Raw genomic sequence first — 13,178 nt, forward strand, 5'->3', positions numbered from 1 at the left:
AGAGAATAAATAAGGAAAAAGTGATTGAAAATTAAAAACGCCTCCATTCCATGTTCATGATGTTTTTAATACTCATCTTGCTAAGATGCAGAACAAAGACTATTGAATTTCCATTCGTTAGCAGCCAACAAGATATGAATGAGTATTAACCGCAAACAAAAAATGATTTATAACATCAAGTTGTGCACTAAAAAAAATAATTACAAATCACTTTTAAAAAAAGAATAACCGTGGAAGCAATAATGAATATAAAACATGATTAAGTAGGCTTAAAACATAACTTCAAGTATTCTATGGCATTTCCTCAGACATTTGTCTTGAATTTGTTTGTGCAATACCCATCTTTGCATAGTAAAGAAAAATTAGTTAAATTCCAGCCTTAAGTAATCTGTTTCTTTTAACATGCACCTATACGTCTGTTAATTTGCCTAGCAGACTTCTCTTTTAGGAGGGTCAGATCAATTCAGTGAGATCATGCAGCAAACTGGAATGAGCTATAGTTACCAGTTTTTCTGTTCATCTGGAGAAGAAATAATGAAGCAAATGTACAGTGGGCAAAATGCAAACATTGCTGACCATGTCTTCTTTTGATGGCGCTGTGATGAACAAATTAAATGTGTATATACTTTCCAAAGCACAGCAAAGACATGATGTAGAAAATCAACACCTAGCTAAAACAGCTTTTATTGTCTAATACCGCAGAAAGCACTTCAACCTGGACCCACTCTGTGCCGTGTTATCACTTACATTCTGTACACACGGGGCAGAAAGCGAATGTGTTCTTCCACATACAGGCAACGGCTGGTGAGTGGAGCATAAACTAGGTCAAGAAATCATAATTCCTATGAAACTGCTGGTGTAAATTAAAAGTTACTCCAGCACTGAATATATGTACATAATATTTGGGGACCACTGTGGTCTGATTTAAAACATCACATCGCACATTTACAATGTTGTTTGTGAAATGCTCCTCAAAGGTTTATTACACAGGTAGCTTACATATATATTCAGTTGATTTATTTCATTTTTGGTAACAATTGATATTTCAATTGCGGTTACACCTACTCTGGGAGCAGAACTCTTAAAGTTGGGGATTATGTTCCCAACAAAACTAAGTTTAGAGGCCGTTAATATATTTGCAAGTATTTTTGGTTTGCCATAGAATTATTGTTACTAACTTAATTCTGCTTGAAGTCAGGCAGGAATTTTTCAGAATATGATTTATATTATATGTCAATATTGACTACCTGTGTGCAGCACCTTTAATCCATAATGTAGTAAGTGTTTAATGTGATTATGTTAAAGCTGTTTAGAAACATTTAATAATAACTGTCAACCAAAACAATACATTGTAGTTCTCTTGTGAGACTGTTGGATCCAACATCATAATAAGAAATATAACTGAAATGAGAAAGGTTTTCTTCTTTATTTTTTTTAGTAAGTCACAAGAAATCTGCAGCATTATTTCTGACTGTTAAAGCTTACTCAAGAGAGATTTTCACTGAACAAAGATGGAATATGTTGTAAAAGTGGACTTCCATAGTTACTAATATTCAATGTTTAAATAAAAAAAATACAGAAGAATCTTTAATTCTGATTATCTGTTATAGCAATTAAATTTTCAGGCCACTTCACTTACATAATTTATTTCATGTAAGTTTTAAATCAAGATAAAAAGGGTGAGCCAGACCTTACAGATCTGTGCTTTAAGGGAGTCCTAAACTAGCTCTCTTCATACCTTTCTCATGTCAGATATACCCAGGGTAGCCTGGTTACTACAGGAGCAGTACTGCTGCTCTGCAAAAATCTGTTTGTACACAAGGTATACCAAAAAAAAAATAACAATAATTACAACACAACCTCCCCCTACAATTATATGGGGTTTTTACACATTTTGTTACTAAGTATCAGTAGCAAAGTGTCAAAATGCTAATTTTGCATTATACCTGGAAAAACGGAATGCATCAAGGAGATACAGGGAGTGAGTCAGAAGCGTCAGTCATCTTTGCAAGTTGGTTTTGGTGGGCAAAAGGGAAGAGAAGAATAACTTGCTCCAAGCTGTTCATATTTTTAGTGTTTTAAGGCTTATTTAAGTTTTTATTTCACAGAATCTAGACAAAAACACACAAAGCTATAGTTTAAGAAAAAAAAAAAAAAAAGCTTGGCACTTCTGTGATTAATTTGAGGGTGTCACTTTCTGACATGGTATTACGGAAGATCTGTCAAAAAACAGCCAAAATAAGAAGTAATCCAGACTTATAGTCAATACATAGATATGCATTTACACACTTTCATTGTTTTTGGTTTCAAGCATTCAAACATTAGACCATGTATGTTTGGTGTCACAACTCCCTGCATCTGCATGCTATTCTCTGCCTTTTTTGAGCAAGCCCAGAACACTTGCTGTACAACATGCTACAGAAGAAAGGGGGAGCAAAGAAAACAAAAACAAACCCAACATCAAAAATAGATTTACGTAAAGAATAGAACCTTTTTATACGGAAATCCTTTTTCTCTCTGTATATATATAATCTGTGAAAATGATACATCAAAATCTTATTTCCATATTTACACTTTTTCCTTCTTGGAAGAACTACATCCACCACTCAATAGCTTCTGTACCCAACAGGCTCCTGGCCCAGGAGACCAAACAAAGCAGACAGCGAGCTCATAGAGCAGGGAGCTCTGAAGTCCAGTGACAGAGCACACCATATGGCTGTGAGGTTTGCCAGAGCCTGGTACCATCTTTCCAGTGTTTGGTATTTATCGGGCTGCAGATTCTGCTTGGGGTCAGCTTGTTATGTCAGTTGTTTGTGATGTGAGCCATGCAGGTTACCCTTTTGTAATTAGCTCCTCATGCCACTGGAGTTTGTTAAGAAAAAGGAAGTCATGCGAACTCAGGTGAAGTTAGAGTGCCAGCAGGCTGGGAAAAAAATCTTTCGCTATTTCATTATTTTGGAATAGTTCTCTTATTGTACTTGGTCTGTGTGTCTCCTCCTTTGTTTGAGAAAAGGAAAAAAAAAAAAAAACTGATTGTGAAACTGCTTGTAATGCTTATCACTTAATGTTAACAAGAGAAAGGTGAATGGAGGAATTATTTTGAACTTATCTCCAAAAAGGACAGTTTTTATCTTCTCATTTCCTAACATCACAACATTGTGGTTGTAGCTGTTGTTTTTTTTATGTTCTTCCATATTGATTTAGTTCCTGCACAGCCACAGCAAAGATATCATACCCAAAATCCGGTAGTGCAAGAAGCAGCTTTTTGAATTACATTTCTTCAGATAGGGCCTTGTTGACTTGGATCGAACCTTCGTTTTTTGACATTTCTTCCAGGTTGCATCAAAAGGAGTAGAAAAGAGGGGTAGGAAAAAAAAAAAGCAAAACATTAGTTAGATATTACATGAACAAAGCCAACGCTAAGGTCATAGTAAAGTAAAAAGCTCACACTGTGTCAGCTTAACAAGTCACCTTTCCAAGAGGTAACAATTCAAGGAATTTGGTTGCAGGCTTCCTGTAGCACAGTATCAACTATTAATTTCCTTGTGAAGTTTGAAGATCACACTGGCATATGGAATTCAATTTTTTTTTCTGTAGCACTTCAATGCTCTAAATTTGTAGAAATGTTCAGACCATAGTAATGTTTGTCTACTAGGCCAAGAAAGCATGCATATACCTAAGTGCAATCAAGTCAATAGTAAATATGTAAGCACACAAAGACTTTAGTTCTCATAGCAGGTGCCCATCTTTGGTTATTCCAGAATTTAGTTTGCATGTTCTCATGCAAGGAAAACGTGAGAACCTCTGTGAGCATTTACCACACTATTGACCACAACTGCTGAGAATCTCAGTAAGGTGCAAAATATAGCAGACATTGCACTCGAAGGAGACTGGACAGCTTTACACATTGCACGGTCAGAATTTAATGTTAATAGTGGATAGCAGCCTGGTAGGTGATATCCAGTCTCCTACGATACTTGATATCCTATGTCAAACAGCAAGACACCACAAAGCAACAATAAAAGTTAGGTGCAACCTCCCCAGTATCTGGCTTTATGTGGGGCATCAAGCAAGGGGCTCATGCATTTAGTTCTCACATTGGGCATATGCACCACTACCGCCACCAAACTGACATGCAAAAAATATGAAACAGGAATTCATTAATTCCCTAAAAGCTACATATCATCCCCAGGATTTTCTAGTTTCTTCAGCCCGCTAGAAAGGCAATTTCAGCATCACTGCTGTCACATTAAATATACAATGCACAAAATTTTCCTAGTGGATTAAGACACTAATGCATGCTTGCAAAGGCAACTTCTTTTTGAGAAGACTGTCAAAGACTAGTAGGCATCCTTTGTTTTGTATTTTCTTTGGGTACCAGTGCCTGCATTTTTGTAAGGTGCATGCTTTGTAAGAATTATTGGCTTTTGAGATATCACAATATTCATTTTTATTTTTTTTCAATCATTTCTCCTCTAGGAGTACTGTACTAACACTTCATTTGATTGAAGTTGACTTTACTTCAATACCTCAATCCATCCTCCTCTGTACTACAGTTAAATCTAAGGTAAGTTTTTGTTTTTATTTTTTTCAGGCCATCTTGTAGAAGCTGCATGGTAAGTAGTATGAATACAGTAACTTGGTTAAACGTGACTTAAAATGTGTTTTGCATATGCTTATCCTGCCTGTTTCAATGTGAGAAGGGTATCTGCTTCTTTTTCCCCATCCCCCCTTTAAACACTGTCTAGGATACCCAAATTCAAACACTAGTGATGACCAACTAATTAGTCAATCCCTTAAAGCAAATAATCAATGCATGTAAAAAATCTGGATGACATAATTTGTCCTCTTACTCTAGGGAAAGTATCATGTTCTGGTTAGTTTTAAGTGCACAAGTCATTAAAACCTTGTACCAAATTACATTCTGTTATCTGAACTTATTTTAATTAAATCAAGTAAATTTTTTTTAAATTCTTAGAGCAAGCTACAGAGGCCAGATCTGTATTTCATCTATCTGAAATACACATCTCAAGGAATAAGATACTAATCAAATTATTGCCTTTCTTCACTTTGGATATTCTGCTATGAATGTTGTAAGAGGGGGAAGAAAAAAAACACCTGATGAACCAAAAGAACACTGAAGACATTAGCCTGAAACAGCCTCTGAAACACTGAGCATCACTTACAGTGCCTATATGGCAGCATAGTACATGTGCAAAGCATTAAGAACTTGCCACAGATCTCTGCTGCAGTCTTAGTACTTCACAGAAGTAAGCAGTCAGGTGCTTCCCTGACCTGCCTTAAAATGGCTGATGATTCAGGATGATTTTAATGCTACAATGAAGGCAGCAGTGTTTCTTAAATCAGCAAATAGAACCAGTTGCTATCTTCCCTAAGAAAATTAGAACGAACAGAAATGGAAATAGGTGATTTCCATAGATCCAGATATCAAATCCTGGATATTTGCAGCCCACACCATTTTATAGCTATGTATTATAGTAGCAAAAGTTCTCACACAGTATTAAGCTAAACTTCAAGTAAGCTTCAGCAAAATCCTTTTGACTCTGATTCAATCACATTATCTAACTAGACACATCTCCAGGGCCTGTTTCATACACGTTGTTTTCTTGGGCCCATGTCCATGCCCAGTCAGACAACAGGCAACTGTAGAATTTGTAGAACAGAGACTGTGAGTACTTGGCCCAGGACACAAGTGGCGCTGCTCTGCACTAGTGCGTGCTGAAAGCTGTTTCAAGCATAGTACTGATAGAGCCCAAGACACAAGTAAATGGATGTCTCCCTTAAAAAAATCAGTGGGGTATTTCAATGTATGACAGCAACTATCTGTGATACACGACTCCAACTGATTACTAAACTAAACTCCTTTTAAAATTCTTCCCTCTATCTGAAAATAAAACAAGTTTGCTGTCTTTAAACAGTGTATTCCGAGCAAACTGGGGCCATCTGTGGGGAAACCAAATAGCAGGGCAAGCAGAAGAGACCTGTAGGGAAGGCCACATAAGAGAATGATGCTGTTTCCTAGTTTGTTGTTTCATGTGGAAAATCTTTAAGCGTATTAACTACTTTTTGCATTTAACATTTTAATGCCTAGTTAAATAATGATAGTCAGACTTCCAGTCTGTAATCTGACCAGAAAAAAATCTCTAACAAAAACAAAATCATAGATGATTCTGAACCAAAAAAACATACTACACTGTAATATGATAAAGCATTACACTGCATAATATGGTTATTGTTACAAAGGAAAAAATATTTCAGAGAAGAAAAATGATTTTAAAAAAGGCTGGATATATGCAATAAATACCTTTCTGTAATCCTCTGCATTTCTTTTCCCCACTAATTAGGCATGTGGTTACACAGTCTATTACTTGCAAATCCTCTACTGAAGTATTTAAAGATTTGTCCCAAGCCAGTATTTTAATCATTTAAAATAGCCAATGCTTTCATAAGCATTCTTAAAGCATGGTTCAAATGCTGGTCAAGAAATTAAATAAATGACCCTTTTGCTATTAAAAAAAATAAAATTGAAATTAACAAAATGAGAGGCTAATATAAGTAGCTTAGAATAAAATGCTGACCTGCTGTTTATTGTACTAGTTTGGAAAAAAAAAAGTGAGAAAATACATAATTTGATTCTGATGCTGATGTTTATGTAGGTAGTGGCTGTATCTAGGTCATGATACATGCTTTAAGGCAGTGCTGCATGAAACCTACTTCCTCACAAGGTCTCCAATAGCATTCTTAGCACCTTACCTTGCATAAGCTTTTGGGGTCTACATGCATCTGCATGGACCAGACAAAAATATGGCATCTCTAAGGGCTAAGCAAGTTTTTAATTCAACCGTTAATGCTCCATTTAAAAAACAGAAAAACCTGGAGCTGTTTAGCTACGAAACAATTGCTGGAACTACACAGAATTGTACTTACTATCAATTCTTCTCTATCAGCCACTTACGCCTTGTGATATAACAAGAATCAGTTTTTCCAAGCACATTTACATCACTTTTACTAGCATTGATTCTTAGCACCATTACTTTATTACTAAAAACCGTCTTATTGTTAAAGTTGATAACAAAAGCATTTAATTGGCTTATATTACTGCAGTAGCTTTGCAAATGTACATGAATATATGCAATAAGCATATGTTCCTGAAACTGACATTGCAGCCAATGCAGAAGGCCCACATAAAAAATACTCTCATCATAAAATTGCCCTGTGTCAGTCCTGTATAAGATGCCATATACTGAAATCTTGCACAGACTTGCTACATCAAAATCAATGTCATGTTTCATTAATGCCTTATTTCTGTATACTGCCTAGCAGAGTTCCGACAGAAATATATAGGACTTCCTTTAATGCAGTCTAAACCCCAGCAGCTTTAAAAGTACTATGCAAAGCTCAACCGAAATAAAATCTATTTCCTAACAAGGTTTCCACTCACAGCTCTGCTTGGAGTTGCCTTTAACTCCAAACAACCAGAAAGGTTCAGTAAGGCTCTATGCACCCAAAGATGGTCAGACTTTTTTTTCCTTCCCTATTGCATCCACATGTCGACTTCATTAGAAAAACTAATCTAGAATTCATTCTTATAATTTGACTGTAAATTTTTACCTAATTTCTCTAAACTTGAATCAAGCCTATTTTTATGCTTCCCTTGCAATCCTCCCCCCCGGCCCAGTTCATGAACAAAATTTGCTTAGTTGCAGCTTACGTTTGATTTGGACTTGACACCACAGTACCGTATGTTCATATGAAAATCTGATAACCTGTGAAACAGAAATCACATCTCCCAGTTTGTAAAGCATTAGCTACCTTCTCTCATATTTGCATATCACTTGCTTAAAAAGGAAAAGTTAAAGTCCTTTATTATCCTCATCTGTCCCTCCAGATATATTTAAAGCAAAGTATCAGAGGGTCTGCATATGCAAGACCTCTTTCATATACAAGTTGAAAAGCCTCCAACCCCCAGAAGAAACATGCACTTCAAGCTGTGAGCTAGGCCAGGCCAGTGTTTTTGAGGTTCTGCTACAGAATGAATGCTTGTATTTGGTCTTTTGAGTATAGCAACTTTGAGACTTTTCCAATACAGATCCTCTATAGGTATAATGAGCTTTATATTTGGGTAAAAGATTGACAGCAGAATGCAAAGAAGAACAGGTGCTACAGTGCTGATGAAAAAGAGCTTCAGTCCAGGCCAAAGGCTGGTAAGGCACAAGACGGATAAAAAAAAAGTTTAGAGTTTACCTAAAATTCAGAATCACCTAAAGCTTTTATGTTTTAATAGCTTGTACTGTGTTTTAAACAAATAATACATTTGTAATGCAATAAGTAATTTAGGGATAAATACTCTGTCTAGAAACTATATGACTTCTTGTTAAGCAGACATATGTCTGACGGCATAATACTAGCCCAAAAATACTTCTCAACAAACTATAGTTTGGTTAATTCCCATGGGAAGTTGCAATAGTGGTGATTCTGAGATTATCACGTTAGAAGTGCATACATTGTTGTTCTCAATTTAAAAAAAAAATATATTTTTACACAAGCCTTGCAGAAAATTTGGCTGTATTTAGTTAAAAAGGTAACTGCAGTAAAATGTAAAAATAAAAAACAATCAGTTCTTCATCTAACCTGAAAACTTTCTGCACTGCTTATATGACTTATTTAGGTAAAAGGACAACTCTATCCTATAGTTCTGCATTTTATAGGTTATGGTTGAAAAAAAATATATCTGTTAATACTACAGAGTATACTTGATATGTACAAAAAGTTTGTAAAAAGCTTAAGGTACAGACTGGACCTTTAGACATGAAATCTTTCGATCCACCAAATGGGAAGAATCCAAATTCCTTAATTTGCTAACACCGAAAAAGAATCCAAATCTGTCACTGCATGTTCTAAAATACATACCTCATTTGCATCTCTCCTTTTGAACACAAATTTGATGTAGAAACACAATAAAAATGCATAAATACTAAAAACAATTATTTAACTATTTATAAGTATGGAAAATATTTATCTGTCATAATATGAGACACAATGGTAAAGGTATGGGACTATATTAAAGCTACATTGTTCTGAGATGTCCTGTGGTAGCTTACAAATAGTGGAGACTGAACCAGGAGTATTTATTGTACACGAAAGTGGATTTAATTTATTTAACTGAGAAACTGTAAAAACAAAAAAAATAAAGCAGCTCAAGGTAAGTCTATCAGCAGGTATTAAAAAGGCTTATAAAGATCATATATATACACCCAGGGCTAAAAATTGACTGATGTTTTTATACATTTTTGTATTTAATCTTTTCTTACTGAAGTAAATGAGGAGCACCGAACACCAGCGCTCTGAGTCCTGCTAGGGACACACAGAGTTCTGCAGCTTGTGCCAGTGCCACGGGAAGCGCAGGGAGCACCGATTTCACCTGCTCCAGGCCAGCTCTGGGTGCGAGGCATGAAGCCCTGAGCAAGTGTTTAGAGAAATACTAGAATGAACGCAGCAGAGGCTGGGTCTTTCTGCAAACCCTGATACTGACAGGCAGTGCAACAGGAATGAATAATTGTCTTTTCCAGCAGTGTGTGCAAACTCTGTTTTCAGCTGGGCTGAAAGGTATTTATTTTGCTTCTATATACAGGTGTAATTAAGGTCACCAGACTCCATGCAAATGTAACAGTCAAACAGAAATAAACATTTTCAGGTGACCTCTGAAAGTGAACGAAGAGAAAAAATAATGTTCAGGTCATCTTTATGGTTTTTATATCTTTCTTCATCAACTAGGATTTTTTTTTCCTGAAGTCATACATAGAATATGAATATAGATAATATATAACATTATTTCAATTATTATAAAAAAATTATTATTGAGGAATTATGGCTTATTGTCCTATCATGACTTATTCTTAATTCATGTTACTGAAAAGCAATAGCAACTTGAATAGCATGGAAATTTACTTTTTTTTTTTTTTTTTGTGCTTCCCTGAATTGTAAGGTTAAAGCACTAGTCCTAAACTTAGATCTTTTTACCAAATATGGACCATGCATGCATATAGACCTGAGACTATAAAAAAAATCAGTAATTCAGTATCTTTGCACATGACTCTCTTTAATGGTCACAAGTAGAATGACTATGTTACTCTTGATAGCTATACGACACACTGAACTAGAAACAGGTGAGAACAGTTCTTACCTTTCAGGAGAGACTTTAAGGTTTCAAAGTGTTCTCTCTAAAGCTAAGCTGAAATATTATTAAAATTGTGATTCAGTAATAAAAAGCAAGCAGCCAGAAACGAAAGTTAGCTCTGGTATTTCTGAGACAACTGTTTCAGTAATGCATTTTTGTTACTCTAAACTATTTATGTACTGCCACCACTTACCGTTTTTCACTTAAAATAATATGTTGTATGTTATATGTAAAAAAAAAAAAATAATAAAATAAAATAAAAATCAGTTTTAAAGTACTATTGCATTCAAAAATAAAAACTTCCCAAGAAATTTATCTTTTGGGAATTTTAACTACTGTATTCAATTGAAAGAGAACAACACTACTAACTGGAAATTTAAAAAAGAGCTTACTTGCTAATTGCTAGGATGAATTCATGAATGTTAAATTGTTTCTTTTATTGTTCTTCAACTTTGCACCCTGATGACATTGGCTGGTTTTGAATCCATTTCTTCCTCTTGTTCAGCACATGCCTAATTCTCTCTCTGTAAAACAGTTTGTTATTGTTTGTGGGAGGGAGTTACTTAAAAATCTTGTAGCAGGAACTCAAAATTTAGTGATATAAGCAAGAAATAGAAATGCCATAGCCACTGAAGAGAAGACATGCGGCATTGCTTACTTAAAGCCCCATCCTGTCCCCCCAAGGACAATAGCTGCTACCAGGATGGCACCAGCGATGGAGCCTATTATAAGATTGGTGGCACTAGGACCTGTGATAAAGGATTACGGTAAGAAAGACATAAGAACCAACCACTGTATTCACATTAAGTGAAGCAACTGAAGGGTAGTCAACAATTCAAGAAGTACAGACACCACACAAGGTGGTATCTGTAGACAATTTCAGCAGGCCCAACTTACTTTTAATAGCAAGAATGAACAAAGCTGTTGGTTTTTGCCCTGTGTGCTATGCTGACTTCTACCACAGATAGTATCTAGTATTAGACAGTAAATTCCATTGTGACTTATTCCATTATCTAGTAATAGAACTTTAACTGAGGACACTAAGAAATCTGTAAATTACCTTAACTGAAAGGTAACATTATAAATGCTATATGTTTTATGACTACTGCAAATGAAAAAAAAATCACCACCCTCCCCCATATCTTTTTTTTTTAAGTAGACCCTGAAAGGTGGTAGACGTTTTAATTTGAGCTGAGAGCATCTAGCACTACTTGCTAATCAGAGTCCAGACTCCCTACCGTTAACGTCAATGCTAAATTTACAAACAATTGTTTGACAAAGGAAAGGATTATATAATAAGGAACAGAAGTTGACATAAAAGCTGTATTCCCATTAAGCTTTCCAAACATCAAAGCATCTCTTCATCATCCTCAAGAAGCTACTTAACAACAAAGTGGGGAAGGGTGGAGCAGGAAAAAAAGCAACAAAAAGCAGCAGCACAACATATATTTGTGCACTTTTCTGAAGAGGCAAGAGAACACCTAAATAAGAAATTCATAATTGACCTGTAAGTGCTCTATTTACACAGGGTGGAAGAAAACAGACAGTAGATTTGAGTATTTTACTGTTCTAATTGCTGTGCACAAAAATTACCTATTGAGTACTCTTTGATGTAAAGCTAATTGCATCTGAGCTCAAGACAAAACCAACACAACAGTTCTTTTGCAGCATATTGCACACTGTGTTTAAAAATTTAAATATCCAGGAATAGCCTTCAAAAACAGTTCTTACCTCCTATCCCAGTCTCTCAAAATCAACACTTCAACACAGCAATAAAAAAATTACTATTTTAAATGTTCTGAAGCTGAGTTTTGAAAGCTATTAGACAGCTAAAAGAAAAAAAGAAAAAGTAGCAGCCAGAGATCAGCAAAGGAAAGAGAAAGGGCAACTGCAATAGCTCAAAGTTTTAAGCTGTTAGGTCAGTATCCCAAAACCTTTTGTCCAGTTCCAGACACTGCAATAGGAAAATACCCTAAGTTTTAAAATGTAGCGGGGTCACCTAACTTCGTATCAGTGCATTTGAATGTAAGATTAGCTAAAAGAAAACCATTTTTTTTCCTCAGATTGTGTTTGTAACATTCAGTGGTATGTAAGAATTACTCTGCAAACATGACATGAACTGATTCATGTCACTATACAATTCAGGAATTGAAGAGTATACAAATACTGCTGAAAGTAAGTATGATATAGCACTCTGAATTAGTATACACAAAAATCAGGTATACAAAAAAAAACCTTCCACTCAACTTTCATGGAAAACAAACAAACCAGATTTTGCCATGAACTTAAACTGAATAATTTCTTTTTTGAGCACTGTACATTTACTTCCAGAAGACTGTTTGCTACAATGAAGTGTAGCAAAATGGGGTTTAAACATTCTCCCAAATCTTTTCAAACATTTGCTTTAAAAATCATTTCCAGCAATTCATACACAGAGTATCCAGGAATATTAATAAAAGACTTACTTAGACTGAAAAGAAATAAGGTGAGCTTTACAGGTATGAGCAGTACACAGATTGGACAACAGTAATTAAAAAGGTAATTTTTCACAGTTTGGAAGAAAATATCTTATTTGGACTTACTTACCTTTAAAGTCACACCTGGCTCTAAATCAACAGGAATAAGCATGGTGGAGGGTAAATGAATGCCATGTGACAGGCATTATACTCCAACTAAGACTTGCTATGAACAGTTCACAACTTAACGAGCTACTGTATTTCACTTGGATGTGCATCTTGCTTTGGATTTTAATCAGATTGCACACAACAAAAAGACTGAAAACACAGCAAGTAATTTACCTGTAAGAAATTTCAGAAGCCTTGATGCACTCTAATGCTGATTTATTTCTAGCTATAAAATGCTATCTTCCCACAAAAGAGATGCAACAATTAACTGTAATGCATTCATAACTTAGATACAGAAGTACCAAAGGGCTACTTTATAACATCTCTCTTCCTCCTGTGTTCCCTGGTTGTTAAAT

At 35.3% G+C, this 13,178-nt stretch overlaps 1 protein-coding gene across 1 annotated transcript in view; it reads right to left on the reverse strand.

Moving 5' to 3' along the window:
- Positions 1 to 2,108: 2,108 nt before the first annotated feature.
- The window catches only part of ADAM23 (ADAM metallopeptidase domain 23), a 71,703-nt gene continuing 60,633 nt past the window's right edge, over positions 2,109 to 13,178 (reverse strand). Inside the window, exons 25-27 of the mRNA XM_032190002.1 lie at positions 10,857 to 10,947; positions 7,733 to 7,787; positions 2,109 to 3,329 (exon numbers count right to left, since the gene is read on the reverse strand). Of these exons, the coding sequence (XP_032045893.1) occupies positions 3,201 to 3,329; positions 7,733 to 7,787; positions 10,857 to 10,947 (275 nt within the window). The 3' untranslated portion in view covers positions 2,109 to 3,200. The remainder of the gene's footprint in view (positions 3,330 to 7,732; positions 7,788 to 10,856; positions 10,948 to 13,178) is intronic.

This window comes from Aythya fuligula, chromosome 6 (genome assembly GCF_009819795.1).
Source record: "Aythya fuligula isolate bAytFul2 chromosome 6, bAytFul2.pri, whole genome shotgun sequence".
NCBI classification, from domain to species: Eukaryota; Metazoa; Chordata; class Aves; order Anseriformes; family Anatidae; genus Aythya; species Aythya fuligula.